We start from the raw sequence: 24,842 nt of genomic DNA, 5'->3' as shown, positions 1-24,842 counted from the left end.
CAAAATAGCTTGTACATATTGAGCATTAATTATGCATCTGGTATCTTCTAAATGATTACTAACACGTGTGGACTCAAGTGTCATCACAAACTGAGGTCCAGGGAGAGTGTAACTTGCCAGTGTCGTGAGGCTGTAAACAATGGGCCCAGGATTTGTACTCAGCATGGTTGGCTTCTGACTTTCTTTCTCTGTAGACACAGTCACTTCAGGCCACACAACTAGTGCTGTCCTAATAAATGGACTTTCTGGTGGTATGCTGTAAGATGTCCTTGTTTTGTCCTTATCAATGTTTTTGTCCATAAGTTAGATAAAATATGGAGAGCAGTGTGTCAGATCTTCAGAAGTCATGAAACGGGAGAAGGAATAATGAATACACTGGATGAAAGAAGCAGGACCCCAGAAGATCCGGGGTGATGAGTGAACCCAAATGTTTTCATTTCGGAGGAGTATAGGATTGCATGTGGCATGTTGGTCCCAAAGCCGATCGCCTGAGAATAGGCTGAAGAATGCGTATAAGAGAGAATACAGCTGGGCGGGCGGGTCATTTGTCAAGTTAGTTCTATGGGAATTAACTTGTGGGGCTGCCCAGAAGCCCACGCAGGTAGGCAAACAGTCCTCCCATATGCACTGCCCGCATCTACGCCAGTTCTCAACCGAGGCTCTGAGGCCAGCACCCAGCCAAGGAAGCCCGGGGCACACCACGCCTTCCCAGTGACAGCGCGTCTTTCTTCCTCCTTCCTGACCAACTTTGGCTCTGATCCCCAGCTTGGCCCCCACTTCCCTCGTCATCTGGACTCTATTCCTGTCTCTGGGCCTTTATTCTTAATTTTTGTTCTAGATTCTCTTAGCATTTGAATCTTGATTTGTTTTTGTTTTTGTTTTTTTCTCCCTGTGAGCCTTGAGTTGAGTTGCCTCTCTGTGCGCCACACTGCATCAAGGGCAAAGCTCTCATCCTGCCTCAGCCTCTCAGAGCTCAGCCCACGACCTGGTGGGTATGTTGACAGCACCCCCGTTGCCCTGCCAACACATACACTATGAGGAGACAAGCCAGGTTATATCTGAAGTATTGTATTCAAGTCTGGCCAACCCCATTCGCCTCCATGAGGGTCTCTAGAAATTGAAATATATTCCTAGGAAAAGAATAGGTTGTGAATAGAGTCAAATACTTGGTGATGCATGGAACCGTTGAAAGAGACAGGATTGCCTAGGGAAGTCGATGATGGGCATGGGAGATTTATCTGTGAATTTGCAGAAGGTTCCCATAGGCTCCTCTTGTGCGGCCGCAGGGAATACCCTAGAGCCAGTCAGCAGAAGCTACAGAGGCAAGGCAGACGTCAGCTCAATAAAAAAAACAAAAAAACAAAAAAAAAACCTTTCCTTTTCTTTTTCTTTTTAAGATTTTATTTACTCATGAGAGACACAGAGAGAGAGAGGCTGAGACACAGGCAGAGGGAGAAGCATGTCATGCAGGGAGCCTGACATGTGACTCAATCCCGGGTCTCCAGGATCACGCCCTGGGCTGAAGGCAGGCACTCAACCGCTGAGCCACCCAGGGATCTCCTAAAAAAAAACTTTCTTATGGTAAGAGCTACCCAGAAATGGAATGGGATAGTAGTGAGCTTCCCATTATTGGAGGTGTCCAACTATAGGTTCTGCAGTGGCTTGTCAGGAAAGCTGTATAACAGATCTGAATATCAAAGGGCCACTTAGATCAATCGAAGAAAGACAATTACCATATGGTCTCACTCATACGTGAAATATAAGAAATAGTGCAAGGGACCATAAGGAAAGGGGAGGAACTGAGTGGGGAAAAATCAGAGAGGAGGACAAACCATGAGAGACTCCTAACTCTGGGAAACACACAAAGGGTTGTGGAAGGGGAGGAGGGCAGGGGGTTGGGGGTGACTGGGTGACGGGCACTGAGGAGGGTACATGATGGCATGAGCACTGGGTGTTGCACTGCAGGTTGGCAAGTTGAATTTAAATAAAATATTTTTTTTAAAGGAGGGAAAAAGGGGATCCTTAGACTCTCTTGTGGCTGGGTTTCACCCACGAGAGTCTCTGGTTCAGTGAGGACTGAGTGGTGCTTTCTGAGCAAGTGGCCAGATGGGGTGGCCGTGGTGTATAAGGTGTATAAGGTGGATGCATCCCTCCATCCAATGACCAGCGCCACGGGGAGCCAACGCGGCCTCCCTCCTGGTCCGCCATCCCTGTGAATGGGCCGTGGCTCCCAAGCACACCTGTCCGGCTGCCACTGCTGGGAGGGCAGACATATGCGTATGTAGCCCGCCCCCCCCCCCCGCCAGAGCAGGAGAGGCCCACCCCAAATCCAAGGGGGGCTCTGGTTTCTGCAGCTGGGGATGGAGGCTCCCACATCTCTCTGGGCCCTCCAAGATCAAATGCCAAGTGCGGTGCACCCTCCGGAGGAGGAGCCTGGAGGGGAAAAAAGAATGCATTCTCCGAACCCCCCCCCCCCCACGACTGTGGGTGCACGTCGAGGAGGAGGAGGAGGAGGAGGCCCCCGCCCCCAGCTCTGCCTCCCCGCCGCCATCGGGGGCCCGGGAGAGCAGAGCCCCGGGGCGGGGAGGGGGGCGGAGGCGCGGAGCCCGGGAGCGCACGCGGCGGCCCAGCCCCGAGTGCCGCCGAGCAGCAACAGGAGCCCGAGTGCCGCCGAGCAGCAACAGGAGCCCGTGCGCCGTGGGGCGCGGCGGCGGCGGCGCGGTGCGCGGTTACTGACAGGCACCAGCTGCCGCGCCGCCCGGACGCGCTATGTGGCCGCTCCGAGCGAGGGGCAGATTCCAGACTAATCCCGGAGGGCTGGCCCAGCCCGAGCTGCCCGGGCGGCGGGGGAGCGATGACCGCTCGCGTTAGCCCAAGTTGAAGGCCGCCCCGGCTGCGCGCTCGGGAGCCCGGGAGGCCGCGCTCCTCGGAACACTGGGGAGGGAGGAACATGAACTGAGGAGGAACCATGTACGGGAATTATTCGCACTTCATGAAGTTTCCCACGGGCTTTGGCGGTGAGTCCGGCGCGCGGGCTGCCCCGGGGGCGCAGGGGGGAGGTGGACCTGCCTGGAGCGGCCGCAGCAGGAGGGCACCGCGCCACGGGGCCCGGGACGCTGCTGAACCCGGAGGAGGGCACGCACGTTTAGATGCATCCTAGTGTGTGTCTGCGCGTGCAGGGGAGAGGGAGGGCGAGGGGCCGGGTCGGGGGCGAGGACCGTGCGCACCGGGCCGGAGGGAGCGCAGAGACAGGGCGTGCAGACACTCGGGGGCGCCTTCAAACCCACCTGCCCCAGGAGAAGATACCCAGATATCCATTGTTAGAACCCGGCGTGTTTGTGTGGGTGTGCAAAGTGGAAGAGTCAAAGGGAATTACTCTGATGAACCTATTATCCAACTTGTAATGAGAAAAAAGAAAATGTGATGGAAAAGGGTTTTGCCTCTCTATGAAGACTCCCCGGGACACTCAGTAACAAGGGCATGCTTGTTTTATTTCAAAGCAGATCCCCCCCGTAATTGGATTTTTTTTTTTTTTAAGAGAAAACAGAGCGCTTGAATTTGCCACCGCGTTTTCCTTCCTCTGTTGTCTTCCCTTTTGATTTGCTCCTAGCCTGGCGCCCCCTCCCTGCTGCAGCCCCCAAGTCCACCACCAGGGTCTCTGCCTGCATTTCCAGTCTGAGGGGTGGCTCTGGGGCAGGGGTCTGCACTCAGCTGAAGGTCCACATCCCCCCCTCCCCACATCCCCAAGCCAGGCAGGGCAGACGGGCACACTTTGCAGGGGCTGCCTGACAGGCACCCTAAGGCTCCCACGATTCAGTGGCAGAAGCAGTTCAGTCGTCCAGCTTTGAATAAATGGAACCAACAGCTGACCAACTGGCCTCTCACTTGTCAGCTGGTGGTATGTAGCTTGTGTTCCTGGGAGCCAAAGAGGAGCTTTTGCGCTGTGGATGCTGGCAGACAGGACAAAGCAGAAATTCTTGTTGGGTCTTGAGAACGGAAAAGTCCCTGCTCTCCCGACCCCCTGTGTGGACAGATCAGCGATTCATCGGAGGGCTTGGGAGTAAAGCTCGCCTACTTTGCTGGGCAAAACCCTCTGTGAGGCGTGCAGGGACATTGCAAGGTGGACATTGCAGGTGGCCCTGGCCCGGAGGCATTGGGCCCGGGGGCTTGCTCATTCATTCAGGGTAGTTTCTGTGAGCCAAGCGTGGTATTAGGTTCTGGGAAGACAGATGTGAATGAGACAGGGTCTCTGCCCCTTGGACAGTGTAGGCTTATTGCACCAACACATCGTCCTGGTTGGGGCTGTGTGCTCCCCGGGGGTGCAGGAGGAAGCTGTTGCTGGGACACAAGAAGGAGGGGGCCATGGATGGGTTCCTGGAAGAGGTGATGTTTAAGTTATTGGGGCCAGTCTCATGGCATGACCCAGTGAGAGTGGTGGCCAAGCCTGTGACCGGGACATCTGATCTCCAGTTTATAGCTGGGTCCTGGGTGTGAAAGGCCTTCTCAGCTCCCATCTTGGTCCCATTCACAACCCAGGCAGTTTTTCCTTTTCCCTCTGAATTCAGTTGCGTGAGGTCTGAGAAATGTGTTTGTCTTCAAGAGCCTCAGGAGTTCTGTGAGGTCATCGCTTCATGAATGCCATGGAGACCCTCTAAGACAGTGGGAGTGAAGAGCAGGGTTGAAAGAGCTAGAGAAAGACTGGATGAAGAAGGGTCTAGCCCCAAATTCAGCGAGGGCTGCCTTCTGGAATCCCGGAATGTTAGCCTCCTAAGGGACCTCGAGGAGCATCTTGGGCCTCTCATTTTATGAGTAGAAACTGAGTCCTCAAGGGAGGCAGGGGCACTCCAAGGCTATGTGGGGCTGAATGGGAGACCCCTCCCAGAAAAGCCCCCGACCCAAACTTCTAATAGTACTCCTTCAATCTGATCTAGTGAAAGAGCATGAGAGAGAGAGAGAGAGAGAGAAGAGAGAGAGAGAACTGAGTGGTTCACGTCCTAGCTGTGTGCCCTTAGGCAAGATACTGAACCTCTCTGAGCCCCAGTGCCTTCACCTCTAAGATGGAGTTGATAATCTCATCCTCAGAGTCTTGTCTTGAGAATTAAATGTGCTAACATTGAAGAAGCAGCTACTTTAGTGGCCACATGTTTGGTACTTAATCAAAGTTAGTATTTCCATCCCCTCCATTTTGCTCAACCATTAACACGCAAATTGATTTAAAAATCAGACATTACTGGAGGGTAATGAATTAAGAATCGGGGGAAATCAAATGGAAGCCACAAAGACCCACACACTTTGCTGGTTTAGAGCCTCAGAATTGGGGGAGCCCTGGTATTTGGTGTAATTAGGGTTCGGATAAGCGGAAACACAAGAGCTCGGCTGTGGGGAGACAGTAGGTTGATGTAACGTGGGGGACCCGGAGGCAGAGGGGCCACCAGGTTGTTTGAGTGTCTCCCTCTGACGCGACTCTTCCTTGTTCCCGAGGGAGGAGAGTAATTATCTTGTTTAGGCCTGTGGATGTTTTCCATTTTGTTTGCGTGCGCCAGTGAAGAGGCTGCTGAAACACTGAGCCAGAGGACACGGCTGGGTGAGAGGGAGGTCTGTCTGTGAACTGGGTGGTGAGGGAGGACCGTCCCCCCGCCTCCCACAGGAACAGGCCAGACCCCAGGACCGGAGTGGCTGTCGGCGGCGGCCTCGGCACGGGGTGGGGGTGCCTGCCCCCCACCTCTTGATATATCAGCAAATGGAACCCCAGGGGGCTCCTGAGAATCCCCCCAGGGATGTGCAGTCACCCTTGGGAACTAACCCCTGGGGGCTGCGTCTAGGGCCGTGCTTAGCGCAGGTGAGATCACCGTCCCATCCATGACCAAGGGACGGGTGAGATGGGCGAGGGGGTGGTGGCTGCCTGGGTGGCAGTGGTCTCACCGAGGTGCTCCGTCTCCCAGCTCCCGGCCCTGCCATGTGATGAACGGAGAACCCTTCTCTCCTTCTCTGCCAAGTCCTGGCTTTGCCAGCTGCTCAGTAAGAGATTTGTTTGCCAGGATGAGACAGTTGCTGCCTCTAAGAAGATGGCAAAACAAAGCCTGTAATTCCCCCCATCCAATTGTGCGGTAATCCTCAGGGTGAGAACAGAGATCAGGAGGGGGGGCGGGGGTCTCGCATGTCGGTTAATGAGCCCGCTGCCACGCTTTCTCGGGGGCCAGCTACCCCTGGGAGCACTTTGCACCCTCGGCTAGTGACGCCCCTCTGAGGACGCACCGGTGCCACGATTACCCTACTCCTTTTAGAGACGAGGAAGCTGAGGCACCGCGCAGTGAAGTAACGTGTGACGTTATGGTGACTAGAGTGGCCCCGGCCAGGATTTGAACCCAGGCAGTCCGGTCCCAGAATCCCTGCTCCACTGGGCTGCCTCTCGGGACTCCTGTGGGCCATGCACTTGCTCCAGGGCGGCAAGCCGTGGGGAGCAGCGCACCCCTTGCTGGGGTGCAAGAGCCCTAATCCCCAGTGGCTGCAGACAGGTGGCCTGGCCATTGAGGAATTAAAACACGAGAGAGCTCAGCAGCCGCTCGCTTGGGAGCAAGGGACTCTGGAGCATTAATTGGTGCTTCTCCTGGAGGCCTACTGCTCTGCAAGAGTCCTGTGCAGCTGACCCTGACATTTGTGTAGAAAGCTCTGCTTTTTTACCCAGGAATAGCTGGCAGGATGGGGGGTTGGGGGAGGGCTGAGCTCGAGGTACGAGTGCACACAAGCATGTGTGTACGGATGGGGGGCAAGAGGAGGGTGTGTGTGGATGTGGGAGCAGATCTGCGTGTGTGTGTGTGTGTGTGTGTACACGGATGTGTGCGCCAGAACATATTTTTCCCCTCCGCCAATGTGTGGGTGGCTAATTGGGACCTACCATGGACGTAAGTGGTTAGGGTTTATGTGGGAAGGAGTAACTGTTTATGAGATTTAGGAAGGAACATATTTAGTGTAAACTATTTTTCTGAAACATTTACAATCTTACCAGGAGACAGAGAGCTGGGTAGGAACTGGGGGAAGAAATTGTGCAAAGACTAAATCTAAATTCTCCACCTCTTCCTTCCCCTCATTATGTTGCTTCTGTATCTGCAGAGAACTTCGCCACCAGAGTTGGGTGGCCGGGATGCCAGCGGCTCCCAGAGGAAGTTGCGATTTTCTCTTATTTGAAAGGAGAAGACTCAGAGGCCCAGGGAATGTAAAGTTTATTTTCTGGAATGCCTGGGTTTGGGCGGTTCTTGTGGGATCGATCTAGGTCCTGGCTCAGCGATCATCACTAAGAGTGCAACTAGTAGCTAATGTGCCTGAGGCACCTACTGGGTGCCAAACCCTCTTCCACGGGCATTGCAAGAACCGTCCCATTTAATATTCTCAAGGGTCCCTGGAGGGAAGGTGCTACTCTTATTCCCATTTTACAGATGAGAATGTAGAGCCACGAGGAGGTTTAGTAACCTGCTCAAGACACCCAGCTGGTAAGGAGCAGACCCAGGATCCTAACCCAGGCAGGGGCCGGGGCTGCTGTGTGAAGCCCTGTGCTGTGCCTGCTGCTTGCAGGGGGGTAGGGGAGAGAGGGAGTGGGGTGCAGGGGGAACAGAGTCCCAGATCTGCCACAAATTGGTGAATTCTGTATAAGAACTGCAACTAACATATTCAGTTCTTGCTCTGTGCTCTTCTACAACTTTCTTAGGGATTTTTTGGATGTACGTAATTTTTTGGATGTACGTAATTGCAAATGAATAAAATGACCAGGGGGTGGGGGTGGGGGCAGGGCACCAGGTACTCAAAGGTCCTTAGGAAACAAAACCCAAAAACTTTGCCAGATGGGTCCCACTTTATTCTAATCCGTGGAACCCAGTTTTACATTCCAGGGTGGGAATTGGCAAGCTCTTTCTCTGCAGAACCGGATAGTAAACATCTGAGTCTTTGCTGGCTATAGGGTCTCCATTGCAACCGCTCGATAATCCTGTCGTGGGGGGGAGAGGAACCGTAACTAAAGCAGCAGAAAAGGAGGCACAGGGATGCCCTGCATCTGGGTGTTTGTGGACCGCTCGGGGGTCATTCTGGAGAGGGTTTATTACCATTTCTGAGTGGTTTCCAGTTGACAGTGGTTCCTGTCGTTGGCTCTGAACAGCCGGCTTCCCTGCCACAGAGCTGAGTCTTCAGAGCTAGACAGACGGGCCTGCGGGCCATGGGGGTGACCCCTTAGTTTCAGTTGAGGACACTTGGAGAAGCAGGTGTGGCTTGCCCAGGATCTGCAGCTGCTTGTGATCTTCAGACTGGACTCTCCAGAACCCCCTGAGGGGCCAGCTGGGGAGGCAGGAGGAGGAGATGGTGCGGGGAGCCTCAGAGAGCCCTCAAATAACTCAATACTCTCCACCACGCAGGGTCAGTGTTAGCCTTCTACGGTTAGGGATTTATTTATTTTTATTTCATTTTATTTTAAGATTTTATTTATTTATTCATGAGAAACACACACACACACACAGAGAGGCAGAGACACAGGCAGAGGGAGAAGCAGGCTCCATGCAGGGAGCCTGACGTGGGACTAGATCCCAGAACTCCAGGATCACGCCCTGGGCCCAAGGCAGATGTTCAACCACGGAGCCACCCAGGAGCACCCTGGTGTAGGGATTTAATAAAATAAAGCCTGGGCTGCTGTAAACACACGGTAAAAGATCCCTTTCCCCATTTCAGGAAATTTAGAGACTACAGTTCTAAATTCAGCTAGAATTTTGTATGTAGATGGTTCTTAGGGGAGGTGTGCCTGTTGTTAAAGCCTCAGATGGCGCACCCGGAGATGCTGACAAAGCAAAGTGAGACGTGGATTCTGTGCCTGTTACAGGAAGTTCTGTTTCAACAAATCACTCTAGGGCAGGCACTCAGGAGATCTGGCAGAAAGAGAGCTGGGACCTGGAACCTGCAACCCCTCCAGGCTTCAGGAGACCCTGGCCCTGGGCCAGTGACTTTGATGAGTCACTGAACAACCTGGAGCCCCCTGCTGCCTTTATCAGATCCTCTGATTAAGAGAGAAAGAGGAAAGACAGGAAGTCTCTGGGTTCAAAATCAAGCTCAAATTCCTGATGGGATTTCAGAATTCAACATCTGAACTTAAAAGATGGAAAAGCTTGTGATCTTTAATTCAGAAAGCATTTACAAGAAGTCAGAGGAGTGGCCGAGAAAGTGCCTAACGCCTATGTTGGGATGTTTCTTCTCGGCTGGCTTGCCTGGCTTTCCATTCTGTGACTCGGGGTCTCCTTCATCCCTCGTTTGCTGGTCACTCGTGTCACGGGGAAGCAGTCTCTTGGAGAGTTTGGGGCTCCTGGTGTCTGTGCTTTCTCATCCCAGCGACGAGGGGAGCAGAGCAAAGATTAGAGGTCATGCGCTGGGAGAGAATATTCTAGACTGTCTGGGAGTGCCAATCAGTTGTTCGGCACACATTGACTAAGTATCTGGCTTGTGCAAGGGTTGTGCAGGACCCCGAGAACGAGGACCCATCCCTTATCCTGAAGGGATGATAAACTAGTTACAAGCTCTGACGTCTGCATAACATTTGGAGATGAATTATTTCTAGAAATGTTTTTTGGGCCTGGGGATAGGTGAATGGGTCCCAGGAATTTAGGTGTTTAGAACCTGAGAACAAATGATCCTATGTGCATCACCTAATGATAACACCGCACTAGGGATGTTGTTCACTGCATTTTAAGATGATCTGCAGTCTTCAGAAGACTGTCCATATTTAGGGGCACCTGGGAGGCTCAGCGGATGAGCATCTGCCTTCGGCTCAGGGCGCGACCCCGGGGTCCTGGGATCGAGGCATCGGGTTCCCTGCAGGGAGCCTGCTTCTCCCTCTGCCTGTGTCTTTGCCTCTCTCATGAATAAATAAAATAAAATCTTAAAAAAAAAAGAAGAAGGCTGTCCATATTTAGAGGTCAGAGAGAGCATATCTGAACAAGAAGTCCAGAGAGACGGGAAAAGGGATTGAGATCACGGGTTCAAGAGCTGGATGTGGACAGGATTGATGTTCAAGGACTTTAGGGACAAGAGGTGAGGTGGGGGCACCCTTAGCTAATGCCTGAGACACTTGTTGGCATTGCCTTGGTGGATCCACGGGTACATGGTGTGCCCAGTATATGAACGTGGCTTGAAGGGGCAGACGGTGTCCCTTATGAGTGTCACCCCTGCCTCAGGATCGTGGAGTACCTCTTAGGCCACAGACACAGCACAATATCCGCCCATACCGTCAAGGCGGATAATGTGGTCCTGGGTGGGAAAGGTGGGACGCAAGCAAAATGCCATTAATTATATGCAGGAAGGTTAAGAAAAAATAGTGCTAGGCTCGACTCAGATTCTAGGTCTGTAACAATTCACAAGGGGCGCTTAGAAAGGTCACTTTATCATTCTGAACCTGTTTTTTCTAAATCTCCCTAATGGGGATCATTTCTGCCCTGGCGATTACTGTGAGTCAGTTTGATGCTTACGTGAAACAGGCACCGGCCCCCCAGGAGGGACCCCTCTCTCCAGAGCGCCTAGTCTGGGGTCTGGGACATAGTAGGCACTCAACGGATATATATATATATATATTTTTTTTTTTTTGACTGGCTGAACCAATAGCTGACATGGGAATAAATAGCATTATAGTTGGGAAGCGTTTTGTGTGAGTGAGACGGTTCGTGGAATGTGGAATGTCCTGGAGCCTGGGAGCCAGAAGACCCAGTGTCTCTGTCCTGACCATGTGTGGCCTTGAGCAAGTCGTGCAACCTCTGTGGGATTGTTTTCTCTTCTCTAAAATAAGGTAGTTCTTCAAATCCTAGAAGTCTGGTTTCTAACCCCAAGCAATGTGGCCTTAATAATTTATGACCTATCTCATTTGGAAAGGTTTGATTAAATCGGTCCTGCTATGAACTAGTTTGTATTTGCTCATTCACCAAAAAAACAAAACAAAACAAAACAAAACAACCAAAAAAAAAAAAAAAAAAGGTTTGTGGAGCAAATAGCATCTTAGAAGTGTTGCCCTATTTAAGTTACATCTGTTTTGAAGCAATTTAAAAAGCCTGGTAGGAGCATCATTAGCATATTAACGGGGAGTTAATTACAAAAGAGTCTTTTAAAGCAGATTTTATAAAATCTCCACTTAATAACCATTAGCTTGTGGTACTCGAAACACAAACTCTTCACGTGTGTTACTTAGGAGTAATAAAATTGTAATTTAAAAGTAATCTGCCAACTTGTCACGGATTTAGACTGATTTTTTTCCTCTCAATTGATCGAAATGAGTAAGGTTTTGCTATAATTATATATAATGCTGGTAATAATGAGGCTGATTATCAATCTTTGCCTGCTTTTCACTACCTCCATCACTGCAGATTTTAGGGGAGGGGGGTGTGGGAGGGGCTGGGTGTGGGGAGGGGGGAGAGAGGGGAGGAGAGAGGGATGCCCCTGTGCTCTCCCCCCTCAGCCTAGCAGGCCTAGCACCCCAAGAGGCAGCCCCATACCTCCTGCGGAGCAGCCTCTGAGCCCTCCCCTCCTTCAGGGCAGGAAGCAGGAGAGCTGCCCTGGGCGCCCCTGAAAGGATGGCCAGCTGCAGGCAACCTGTGGGCTGCTCATCTACAGGTTCCCACATGTTGCTGAGGGGCCCCGGGTGCTGAGCCCCTTCTCCCACACACTCCCCTTGCATATCACGTTCCTTTGGTTTTCCCCATCTAGAAAGCCAGAAAGTGCTTTGGTAGCAGAGGACTCTTCTTATCAAAAAAAAAATGTGGCTTCCACCTCTGCTCCTCACTCCCCCCCGCACTGAGTTCAGCGTCTCCCCACTTGAGGTTGGCACCTGTTAACATGCAGAGCGCTGTGCCCGTCCTTCCTGTCCCATGTCAGGGTGGCCGTGAAGCCCTGAGGTTTAAGTGTAGGTGCTTTTTTGTTTGTTTGTTTGTTTAAGATTTTATTTATTTATTCATGAGACACATAGGCAGAGGGAGAAGCAGGCGCCCCATGGGGAGCCCGATGCGGGACTCGATCCCAGGACCCTGGGATCACGCCTGGAGCCAAAGGCAGATGCTCAATCGCTGAGCCACCCAGGTGTCCCGAGTGTAGGTGCTTTTGAACATGCAGGTCGTGACCCACGTGTAAGAAATGTGGACTAGCACCGGGCGTCCGAGTGCCCCTTCTACCGAAGGAGGTAGAGGAAGAGGTCGGGCTGAGCTGGGACCCCGACAATGGGCGCCCTGGCCAGCCTGGAACTGTGAGGGGCCAGAGTCAGGATGGGTTGCGTCCTCAGCAGACAGCGCCGGGGGTGGGAGAATCTGGCTGGCTCAGAGCCTAGAGCCTGTGACTCTGATCTCGGGGTTGTGAGTTCGAGCACCATGCTGGCGTAGAGATTCTTAAAAAAAAAAAAAAAAAAACTTTAAAAAACAAAAAGAAAGGAAGTGCGAAGGTCAAGATCCAGAGGGAGGTCTCATGTTGGGTTGGGTCGGGGGAGGCAGGGAGCTGTCCTGTGCTGCTGGGAGGAGTCGCAGAGCGGAGTCCTTCCCGTGGTGGGGCTGGGGCAAAACCCACATCGGCTGCCTTGGTTGCTCCATTCAGAGGCCGCTGGTCCCATTCACGAGTGGTGTTCCCTTGGGCAGTGTCTCCAACATCCCTGGCCCCCAGTCCCTGCATCTGCACAGTGGAGAGCAGCATGCCGGCCTTAACGGGGCTTGTGGGTGCAGGACGTGTCAATATATGTCAAGTGCTGAGAACCGGATCTGGTCTTCCTCGGCAGTCGCTCAGCCAATGTTGAGCTGTTGTTGTTAGTCATGGGAGGAGGCGACGATTGAAGCATCAGTTAAAGTGCCTTCCTGTGGCGGGCCTCAGCCTGCCTGTGTGTTCGGAGCCAAGCTGGGAAGGGATGTGGGAGTAGGGGTCCCTTAGACTGGGAATGACCAGCCAGGGGTGCTCATCGGTTCAGCATCCGACTCTTGATTTTGGCTCACTTCATGATCTCAGGGTCCTGGGATCCAGCTCCGAGCTCAGTAGGGAATCTGCTGGAGAGTCTCTTCCTCGGCCTCTACACCTCCCCCCCATGCACTCTCTCTGTAAATAATAAAAAAATATATTTTTTTAAAGGAAGAACAAGCCAGGTGTCGGACTACTCTCTGATGCTGGGGCTCATGCACCAGGTCCCTCCAGTGGAGACAAGCAGACAGGCTTGGATGTGCGATGGTGTCTCCGGGGGAGAGAGTTGAATGGGATGGAGCCCTGTGGTGCTCCCTAGACCTCACAAGAGTCCTGCCTCTCTGGAATAGCATGTCTCTACTTCTGTCCCCTTCCCTGTGGGTGGGTACGACCCAGTATCAAGATTCATGACAAGTTTCCACTCCGTGCAGGAGAGGCTTGTTAGACCAGCGAACTACCCTGGCACAGCAGAAAGGGGTGGAAACACCGAGCCATTTGCTCCCTTGTCTGGCCAGTCAGAAAGACTCATGCTTGACATTTTCCTTTCATTGGCTGAGGATGAGGTTGCTAGGCAACCTCCTCACTTTGGTAAGAATTCTGTAGTTCTGAGTACCCGGGCTTCTCTTTCTCAACAAGTACCCCCTCAACACGCACATGCAATTTGTTACTCAGAGATTTTCACTTTGGTAAACAGCGGGGCTGTAGACTTCTTATGCAAGTAATTTCTATTGATCAACTCCCTATCGTCATACACGTTAATCAACAAAAAATTATCCCATCTCTGATCCCGTCTTGTCGTCAGGTACTTTTTGAGCGTCTGCCAAGTTCCAGGCTCAGTGCTGGGTACCATGATGGTGACCGTTCACGGCAAGTGGAAATTAAAAGTATGTGACAACCAGGAAGACAGCAGATAGTCAGGGGGGGGCGGGGGGGGTCACGTGGAGGGACCTCTTTGTGCCAGGCTGGGCTATGGGGAGACCTGGGCGATCCTAGGAGGGTGGAGTAGCTGGGATGACGGAGGGGCACTCCGGGCTCAGAGCAGTGGCTGTACTAGCCGATTCAGACAACTCAATATTATAAACAACTGGTATGTCCGTACCAGTGTGCGGCGACGACTTTCCTCGATAGAGCATTTACCACAGGCCTGGCTTGGTCTAAGCCCTCGACGTACACGATCTTCTCCAGTGGCATTCAGGCCACACACAGTGCCTTGCTCACAACAATTACAGAACAGTAAATTATTGCACCTGCCACCATGGGGCCTGTGCTCTCAGGTGCTCTCAGCAGGCCACTGAGGTAGGCACGTGTGTCCCCACTTTGGGTGGGGAACTGCAGTTCGAGGGTCACATTCCTTGCTCAAGTCTACGTGACTGGAAGGAGGTGGAGCCTCGAATCCAACCTAGGATTTTGTGGCTTCAGTCTTGTGTTTGGCTGGGCCGCCGCAGTGCCACGATGCACACATAGACCTGAGGAATCATGCTGGTGTGGGCACCCTGCAGATTCCCAGACAGCTTGACTGCTGGTGACACTCAGCGTCCCAAACAGAACGAAGGTCTAACATGGTCCAGCTGCCAAGGACCAGGGGCCCCTCGGAAAGGGGTCCAGACTCACACCCATGCCAGATTGCTGTGACCGGCGCTGCTTCTTTGAGACCTCAGTGGGCCGCATCCTCATCCATGTTCATGGAGTGGTAGTGGGAGGGGTCTCGGAGACCCCTGAGCAGAATGAGGCCCGGAAATATGAAAGACTTTTCTTAAGTATGTTGCCAGGAGAGAAGAAAAGAGAGCCCACTAGCTATTTCCCATTAGATGAGTTACTTTTTATTTAAACAAATCACTGCCTGAATAAAGAGAATCGACTCTGCGGAGTGGAGGGTTTGTGCATCTCCCAGGCATCTGGCAGCGGGCACAGTCCGGCTATGGCTAAAGAGGATTAAGAGGATGTAGGGTCAGGGATGGAGCAAGGCTGCTGAGGTGCAGAGACCAGGGAGGATGGGGCTGTAGGAACAAGAGGGAAGCACTGGAGGATACCTTGACCTTGGATCTAGACTAGAAACCGGGTTTCTGGAAAAAAACGTGTGTACCTTTTGGTCCTGGCTATGGCTCCAACATGGCTTTGAGAAAAAGAGGAAAGAGGGGGGAATCCCTGGGTGGCTCAGTGGTTTAGCACCTGCCTTCAGCCCAGGGCGTGATCCTGGAGACCTGGGTTTGAGTCCCACATTGGGCTCCCTGCATGGAGCCTGCTTCTCCCTCTGCCTATGTCTCTGCCTCTCTCTCTGTGTCTCTCATGAATAAATAAATAAAATCTTTTTAAAAAATAATTAATTAATTAATTAAAAAAGAGAGAGAGGGAAGGTGATGAAAGGGCCATCTGTGGGTCTGACGCTCTGTGGTCTCTTTGGAGGACAGGTTCACTTCCCATTGGGAAACACTTCCATCATTAGAGGCACTGATTCCCACCTTTTCTAAAAGCAAAGCTTTCATGTCTGAGAACCAGTGGGTCATGGGAGAGACACAGAACCAACATGCAATCGTGTCAGCTGTATCAGTCTTTCTGAATTTTATTTTATTCTTTGAAGTGTGGTTATAAAGTAGCCCACCTCTTCTGCATCACTGACTCAGCAGAAGCAAACCGCATGGTAGGGCCATTGCAAAGCAAGCTTTAAGTCTGTTTCATCCTGTCTCAGCCATGCTATGCTCCTCACTGAGCAGCCGAGGCCTATTTTGACTGTCCTCATTATTATTATCAATAAAAACAGTGCACTTTTAATTTCAGTCACCCTCACATCATCTTCTTTTATTCTTGGGACAACTTGTGAGTTCCCCAAAGTCCGTGTTTCTATGTTTTTGTGCAGGTCAGTGTTCCTCTTATACATCATCCCTTTACATGTCCCTATTCCCAAGTGTCCTACATATTGAGGTCCTTGTACTTACTTTGTCCTAGGTCAATTTATTTTTTTTTCAAACATTTGTTTATTTATTTATTTTTGGGATTTTATTTATGTATTTGAGAGAGAGCACAAGCAGGGTGAGCAGCAGAGGGAGAGGGAGAAGCAGGCTCCCCACTGAGCAGGGAGTCCAATGCGAGGCTTGATTCCAGGATTCCGGGATCATGAGCTGAGCCGAAGGCAGATGCTTAACTGACTGAACCACCCAAGTGCCCGTTTATTTATTTTGGAGAGAGAGAGAGAGAGAGAGCAGGAGGAGAGACCGAGGGAGAGAGAGAGAGAATCTCAAGCAGACTCCCCTGAGTGGGGAGCCCGATGCAGGACTGGATCTTACAATCCTGAGATCATGACCTGAGCCGAAATCAAGAGTCAGATGCTCAACTGACTGAGCCACCCAGGTGCCCTTACTCTCATTTTGAAAACTTAAATAGCTATTTTTAGAAAGGTAATCTCAACGCAAAAATAGAAGCCCAGTCACTTGCTATAAATAGAAGGAAACAGTAAAAATAATTATAGAACTATTAAAAAAAAGAACTATTAATATGTTTTTCAAGAGTTTGTCACTTCACATATGGCCTAAAATGTCCCTTACCACTGTGTCGCAGGTTCCACACCCCAGGAACTCTTGGGTTGATGAATGTGTGATGCAGAGTCTGGTCCCTGTGTGTCCCCCCAGCTCCGGGCCTGCTGTTGGGGTACAGACGGGCAGGGCGCAGGCTCTCTGCGATCCACGTGAAGGAGGATAGCAGGGTCCTTTGGTCTGTGTCTGGAAAGCTGGAGCGGAAGGGAACATCGATTCCCTTCGGGTGGCCGGGCTGTGGGGGCGGGGTGGCCAGTGTCTCGGCAGAGAGCACGGCTCCCCGCTCACCTGTCACACGTTATCTTAGGAACAGGCTCAAGATATACATTAGCCTCTTTAAATGTCACAGCCTTCCAGGGCCTCAGAAGAGTCTAAAATTGTCCTTTCCCATCAGTGGCCATCTGGGAGGATTTTTGGTGTTTCTGGCTCCGGTTCTTGGAAGCTGCCCTTTCTCCTTCAGATAAACTTTCAGCTTGAGATCCCTCCATAATTGAGTCATCGTGTACGCTGTGATGTGATGGCTCTCCAAATCATCCTTGCTGTCCTTGACAGCACACGCAGGGGAGAGCGTGGGCTTCAGATTGACAGTTGGAATCTAAGCTCTGTCACTTAAACAGCCAGGCAAGCGCCAGGTACCACGCTGGGGGCGGGGAAGCAAGAACGGACACCTTCCTCCCTTCTCCCAGGTCAATGGAAAAGATGGGGAAATCAATCAATATGGTGACACAGTATAATAAGTGCGAAGGTATGAGCAGGCCCAGACTGTTGTTAGAAAATGGAAAAGGACATCAACATCAGGGAAGGCTTCCTGGAGGAGGTGACACTTGTGTTAGACCTGGGAGGATGAGTTAGAACTTGCTAGAAATGGAAGGGAGGGCAAATCATCTTGAACAGGGAGCAGCATGGGGGTGAGGCTGAGCATGAGTTTCCTCATCTTTTTAAAAGGCTAAAATGATCCTCACAGGCTTAACTGTCAGGATGAAGTGAGTTAGTGTATGGAATTTGCCTAATGCTACTCAGGACACGTGGTAAGTGGCTGACCCGTTCATGCGAACCCCTTTGGCACTTCTCTGCGGACCCACAGAACGTGGTTCATCCTCAGTCGTGCTACTTAGAACAGGTGATTAGGGATTTATCCGTTTATAAGACAATTGTCCCTGATAGATGGAAACTCCTGGGTAGGATGATGGAGGGTCAGAGCTTCCTTGACTGTGGCAGTGACAGTTCTCTCCACGGGGAATCCTTAACCACGTTAGCAGCAACTCAAGAGAAACTCTAGGTTGACATTTTCCCAGTGGAATATTTATGTTTAAAAGTAGCTGCACAGAGAGGAGCACCTGGGTGGCTCAGTGCATTAAGTGTCTGACTCTTGATTTTGGTTCAGGCCATGATCTCAGGTTCATGAGATTGAGCCCAGCAAAGGGCTCTGCACTCAGGGGACTCAGCTTGAGATTCTCTCTCTCCCTTTGCCCCTCCCCTCACCGAGAGAGAGAGAGAGAGAGAGAGAGAGAGAGAGGGAGAAACAGTAAGCAATAGAGAGATAATGAGAGAGGGAGGATGAGCAGGGGGAGAAGCAGAGGCAGAGGGAGAAGCAGACTCCCCACTGAGCGGAGCAGGGAGCCAGATGCAGGGCTCAGTCCCAGGACCTCCGGATCATGACCTGAGTTGAAGGCAGAAGCTTAATGGACTGAGCCACACGGAAGCCCCATAAATAAATCTTAAAAAAAAAAAAAAAAAGGAGTAGTTGCATAGAGAAAACACCCCCCCACACACACACACAAAAAGCCAAAAACGCACCTCCACGTTCATTGTAGCATTATTTGCAATAGCCGAGCTGTGCAAGCAACCTAACTGTCCATCGTTGAATGGATAACGGATATATATGAGATGGGACACTATTTTGCCATAAGAAAGAATGAGGTCTTTTCATTTGTGACCACACGGATGGACCTTAGGGGGCTGTGCTAAGTGAACTAAGACAGGGAAAGACAAATACTGTGTGATCTCACTTCTGTGAAGTCTGATAATAATATTGGTGATAATAATAATCATACCTCGAGCTCATAGATCCAGAGAACAGATTGGTGGTTGCCAGAGGCAGGGATGGGGGTGGGAGAAATGGGGAAAGGGAATCAAAAGGTACAAACTTCGAGTCATAAGTACATCCCTGGGACGTAATGACAGCGTGGTGACTGTAGTCGATAACACGGTCTTGTACGTTTGAAAGTTGCTGAGAGTAGATCTTGAAAGTTGTCATCACAAGGAAAGAAATTTCTCACTGTGTGTGCTGATGTGTGTTAACGAGTCTTATCTGTGGTGATCATTTTTGCCACATATACAAATATCAAATCATTATGTGGTACACCTAAAATACGGTGTTGTGTGTCTACTATTACCTATGTCTCAATAATTAAACAAGAATACCCCCCCCATTTGCTTCAACTTGGATGGAACTGGAGAGGGTATGATGCTGAGTGAAATAAGTCAATCGGAGAAGGACAAACATTATATGGTCTCGTTCATTTGGGGAATATAAATAATAGTGAAAGGGAATAGAGGGGAAGGGAGAAGAAATGGGTAGGAAATATCAGAAAGGGAGACAGAACATGAGAGATTCCTAACTCTGGGAAACGAACTAGGAGTGGTGGAAGGGGAGGAGGGCGGGGGGTGGGGGTGACTGGGTGACAGGCACTGAGGGGGGCACTTGACGGGATGAGCACTGGGGTTATTCTGTATGTTGGCAAATTGAACACCAATAAAAAATAAATTTATTATTAAAAAAAAAACAAGAATAGCTCCACAGTTCTACTTCCGAGGCACTGTGCTCCTCCCCAGCATTCAAAGGGAGCACGTCCCTCCCCCGATTCTGCTCCCAACACCACCCGTAATGACCCCTGTTGTCTCCCGAGAGTTAGGACAGCACCGTGCATGTAGCAGGTACTCCCCGAATGAACAGGGAACCACGCAGGGGAGCAGCACTGCCCTGTTGAGCTTCCAGTCTCTGCTTTGCTGCTACACATGCTGAGGTTCATAGCTTCTCCCTTCTGGAGAGAATGTTCATGCCGGGCCCCTGCAAGGATGGTGGGGCGCCCTCCTTCTCTGTCATCTTGAGCTGCGGCTGACCATAAGGGACCTTGGAGTTAACTTACGTGGGAGAAATGGTACCAGACGACCATGTGCCCAGGGCCTGTTCCTTGGACACCTGCGACCACGGCTCCCTGTGTCTGGAGGCGGGAACAGTCTGGACAGGCCTGTCTGCACCGGCCTTCCTGGGCCTCTGCGGCCCTTAAGCTGTGGCCAGGCCTCCTGAGTCTTCTTCCCTGAGTGCTGATAAAGCCCCATGGTGTGAAGACAGGCAGGGAAGGAACGTGAATGGGCCCAGAGCTGCAAAAGATCCGGGCAGTCAAGGGTATGACAACAGCCTCTGCCTGCACCTGCACCCCACCCCACCCGCCTGCCTTACCATGCTGGAACGTGACCCCTGACGGCAGGAACTGTGTCCTTTTGGGCTCCAGGATCCCTGGCACCTGGAATCGTACCTGCATCTTAGTAAATGTTCATTGCATGTGAGTGAAGGAATTTCTCCCGACTTTCAGGCTCAGCCCTGCCCCAACTCTCCGAGCAGTATGGATGTGAAACCCGGAATTCTGGAGCAGCCCTGCACCTGCTCCCTCCACTTGCACATGCGAGTTTGGACTTGAGTCCCCTTCGCTGTCTGGCTGGGCCAGGCCACGTCGCCGATGCCCTGGGGCTCATGGGCTGTGCCCCCTGCGGCCCCGGCTGTCCATGTGACCCAGGCCAAGGTAGATTCTAAGGCGGGCAGCCGAGAACCTAAACACCATGGACGCCTGTGGCCCTAAGAGGCTCTCTCTCTGTCTGTCCCTCACTTGCCTTTATCCTGCCAGCTCAGCGTGGGGTGTGAGCACCTTGGGTTCACAGGTACGGGGTGTGGCAGAAGGAAGGGAGGCCTCCATCCTCACAGGGGCCATCCTGGGGCCCAGGCTCCCCTCACCTATGCTCTTCTCCTTACAGGCTCCCCCGGCCACTCCGGCTCCACGTCCATGAGCCCGTCGGCAGCCTTGTCCACTGGGAAGCCCATGGACAGCCACCCCAGCTACACGGACACACCAGTGAGTGCCCCGCGGACTCTGAGTGCAGTGGGGCCCCCCCTCAATGCCCTGGGCTCTCCATATCGAGTCATCACGTCTGCCATGGGCCCGCCCTCGGGAGCCCTGGCAGCACCTCCAGGAATCAACCTGGTCGCCCCGCCCAGCTCCCAGGTAGGTGTCCTTGCTCTCGCTGGACTTCCCTCTGCCCTGCCCACCTCCCAGGTAGGTGCCCTTGCTCTCAGGGACTTCCCTCTGCTCCACCCAACTCCCCAGGTAAGTGCCCTTGCTCTCGCGGGACTTCCCGGCATCCCTACACAGTGTCTCCCAGGCTGCTCCTGGAGCCAAGCCCGCGCTTGGCAGGTGTTTAACGTGTACTTGCCAAATTCACCGAGTGTGTCCCCAGGCCGAGCAGCCCAGAGCACCGACAACACCCCAGGGCCAGAAGCCTACTGCCCAGAGGCCGCCCCTGTGTTTTAATGGTTCAGCCCTGGCAGTGAGCTCGCTGATTCTGAGGGCTGTTTGTCATCCTGGGGACAGGCCCCCTCTGTTCTTTGCAATTCAACAATGAGTGTTTATGGAGTCCATGAAGTGCCTGGTGCTCTACTCCAGGCTCAGAGGATCCGGAAATGATGGGAACGGTGGGCTTTGCCCTCCAGGAGCTTATAGCTGAGAGAGGGGAAATAGGCAGGTGTGGCACATGGATGAATCTAGAACATGGCAGTCTGTGTTACCTGTAGGTGGTCTCCAAGAGAAAGACTGGGAACTCCGGAAGGAAACCTTACCTAACCCCTACTGCTTCTGCTCCGACAGAGGGCAGGTGGTGTGTGCACGGGGGACCTTGCACTGCTGCTCCGAGGACCCTGTACAGTGGCCAGTTGCCTTTTACTTCCTCCCGGCAATGTCGCAGTGAGATCATCAACTTTCCTTTCTTGTGCTGGTCAGCTGTTGCTGTAATGATGCTGTGGAACCGTCCTTAAATTGTCATGGTCTGCACAAAAACACGTTTTTTTCCCCCCTCGCTCACAAATTTACGTCAGCTAGGATGGCTCTACTTCAGCAGGTGGTGGGGGAGCTGGATGAGGCTGCAGGCTGGGGGGCCGGTCTGCTCCTCGTGTCCCAGACTGAAGGAGCAACAGCTAGTCGGGACACGCTTTTCTCATGGTGTGTCACAGGAGTGCAAAATCAAAGCCACATCAGTAGGGTACAGTGAAGTCTCTGTTCACATCGTGCCCACTAAGAAAACGGTATGGCTGACCCCAGCATTGGCGAGGCAGGGAACTAGGCCGGGCCTGTTTTAGCGGGAGATTCCACAGAGTTAGGAACAATAATCCCATCTACTGTGTTCTCCTCCCTCACATATGGGAATCTCAGTTTTGGGCCGGCACCATCCCGCCCCAACCACCAGCACACCCAGAGGCAGAATTAGTAGGTCCTGTAGCCTCCTTGGAATTTATAGTTTGGGAGAAGAGGCAAGAATCCCTTTGTGCCAGGGTTTCTTTCTACAACAGGGAGAACTTCAGAGACCATCCCTAGACTGTCCCTTTCAAGAGCTTCATGCACACAGGGTTTGAAAGCAAAGTCACCTGCAGTTACAGAACTTTAGAGCCAGCAAGGGCTTCAGAGATCTACCGATCCAGGGATTTGAGAATCTGGAAAAGACCTTGGGGGTCATCGAGTGTGGGATTGCAGGAACCGGAGCAGGCAGGCAGCAGAGGTGGGCGAGTGAGGCGCACATAAATCGGCAGGGCTGGTGGGGCCCTGCAGGGAGCTGTCTGTCCCCTTCCCTTGAAGCCATTCGGATGGGAAGCTTTGAAAGCATTGCATAGGCCCAGCAAATGGGTCACCTTTGGCTGGCCCTTTTAACCCCAATTTGTAATCTGATGGTTTCACCTGTAGGACCTTCTTTAGGGTGCACATTTTTCCCCCACCCCATATTTTGGTCCTTGTGGAGCCGGTAAAAGCCTAGCTGAGAACCACTAAATCTGTCTACGTCATCCTCTTCCCACAAATGAAGTAGCAGGGGCTCAGCGAGCTCAAGTGACATGTCCAGCCGCACACAGTCAGTGGACAGCAGAGCTGGGGTTCACACCCAAGTGTCCTGCCCCCCCATGCTGTGTTCATGATGCTGCATTCACCTGCTGCTGTGGCGTGTGTTGACTCAATCGGTGGCCCCAGGATCCTCCACTGGCTGCCAAGGATTAGAAGGTGACTCATCAGTGCTCCTGAAGAGTCTCGGCGGGGGGGGGGGGGGGCAGCATGGCACTTCCTGCAGGTAAATTTTGTGGCAGTGGCACATGGGCTATGGTAGGTATGAGGGCCAAGCCAAAGGGAACAGGAAAAAGGGACCTCTCAACTTCCCAGACGTGTGTTTCTTGAGAGTGTGTGACCACCCAGAGGAGTGGGGACCAGGTGGCCCTGGGGATGGACACGTATTTATGCCACTGTCACCTACTGTCATTGTCAGAGCCGGTGACACATACGCTTCAGAATGTGAGGCCCCGAAGAGGTTTGTTGATCCATGTTCTTCATGGGAATGGACCCCCAGAAAGGCAGGTCGGAGCCAACAGGCCAGAGACAGAAGGAAACGTGGACTTTCTGGGCTGAAAGTAGACTCCTGCGCGGGTGCTCACGTTCACTCATCTAATTATTTAAGAAGGCCCTACTATGCATCTGGCGGTACTTGCCACCATCCTAGGTTCTGGGGATAAGTGCGGAGTAAGGTGGCTAAGGTCTTCACTCTCGTGGCAGTGACACTGTAGCAGGCAAGACAGACAGACACCAAACGAACGAACAAGGTGGTTTCAAACAGCAGTCATTCTATCCATGAAGCAATAAGACAGGGTGAGGTGATAGACAGTGACAGGGCTTGTGGGTGGGGAGTGGGCAAGGCACCATTTTTCAAGGCTGCTTTTAGCAACCATGCTCGGGTCTGATTGAGCCAAACCTAGCCAATAAACTCAGCTTCCTAGCCGTGCGAGTGGCAGGGCCGCTATTCCTGGACCATATGTCTGTACAGAGGGATTGGGGTTGAAAGGTCAGCTGAAAGCTTTGGTCCTGGCCAACTGGGCTGTGTGCAGAGGCCGAGGCCAAGTTTCACTCTGGGAGCTATATTAAGCTTGCCAAGCTCTGGGGAAGCTCAGCAGCCCTGGACACCGCACAGTGTCGTGGGCTCGGGCTCTGGAGCCACACGGCAGAAACATTTTGCCCGATTAACCAGATGACACGGGACGTCTAGTACCCTAGGTGTTAGCTGAGGTGAGTTGGACTCTGAACCATCTGGACAGACGGTCTCTCTGCATCCTGTCTTCCTCACCCAGGATGGGTCCGAGGGGGTCTCAGGAGGGAAGCATGCTCCTCCTGTGACCTGGGTCCAGGGTAAGTACAGTTTTGGGGCGAGGGGAGGGGGCTGTGGTGGTGAGGCAGCTGCAGGCAGTGAGTGTCTCCCGTTCCCTGCTCTGCCCTTCTGGTGTTTGAGCTTCTCTCTTTTGCTCTTGTTGGATTTTCATTCTTGAGGAGTAAAGAGAGCCGGACCGATACCGTGGAGGCGGGGACTGTGTAACCTTTTTGCAAACCACTTGGGCATCCAGGTATCTCAGTTCCCCTTTCTGTATTTCGGGGGAACGTGCTTTTCCCGGGTTACCCTGAAGTGATAGGTAGGAATATTAAAGGAACTAGGGATTTGAAAAATCACTTCTCAAGGGCTCTATGGCACTAAGGTGGTGATAGGATTGTTATTATCCCCAGGTGATATGAGGCACCTCAGTGATTGAGACTCTACCCCCGTGTGACCGTTGATTCTGGTGCACTCTTGCTGAGAGGTTCGAGAGAAGTTCATTTCAATAAGCGTTCATTGAACCAAGCCCTGGAGATTTAAAAAAAAAAAAAAAAAGTAAGAATCAGGCTCTGCTCTGGGGAGTATCTGAGTGGAGGGAGTAAATTCCAGAAACACCAAATATATAATTGGGAAGATATTTATGTGACTTTCAGACAAAATGATCTAGGCCACATTTTCCTGACTTTGTGTGTGTGTGTGTGTGTGTGTGTGTGTGTGATGTCAGTTGCCTGGACTCAGAAGCAAGCCCTGCAAGGCCCTAGAATGCCCCCTGCCTCCTGAACCCAGCTGCCTGACCCGGGTTCTGTCCCTGAAAGTTCCTGCCCAGGTAGTGATTGATAACCGACTTACTATTCTTGCAGATTATTGTAGAGAATACATAAGTAATAAAAAATTACAAATGTCCGAGCTGGAACAGACCTTAAAGATCAT

The 24,842-nt window shown here is 52.0% G+C and overlaps 1 protein-coding gene across 7 annotated transcripts in view; it reads left to right on the top strand.

The window, feature by feature from the left end:
* Positions 1–2,603: 2,603 nt before the first annotated feature.
* RXRG (retinoid X receptor gamma) overlaps positions 2,604–24,842 on the top strand; it is a 45,285-nt gene continuing 23,046 nt past the window's right edge. For 2 of the 7 annotated variants that reach the window (XM_077887309.1, XM_077887308.1), the window contains exons 1-2: positions 13,553–13,826; positions 20,502–20,749. In XM_077887309.1, the coding sequence (XP_077743435.1) occupies positions 13,655–13,826; positions 20,502–20,749 (420 nt within the window). In that variant the 5' untranslated portion in view covers positions 13,553–13,654. Of the gene's footprint in view, positions 3,018–13,552; positions 13,827–20,501; positions 20,750–23,682; positions 23,954–24,842 lie in introns of those variants that run through there. The other 5 variants (XM_077887312.1, XM_077887310.1, XM_077887311.1 and 2 more) reach the window with 5 other exon arrangements.

The sequence above is a fragment of the Canis aureus genome, chromosome 38, assembly GCF_053574225.1.
Source record: "Canis aureus isolate CA01 chromosome 38, VMU_Caureus_v.1.0, whole genome shotgun sequence".
Lineage (NCBI taxonomy): Eukaryota > Metazoa > Chordata > Mammalia > Carnivora > Canidae > Canis > Canis aureus.
This window is presented reverse-complemented; position numbering and strand designations above follow the sequence as displayed.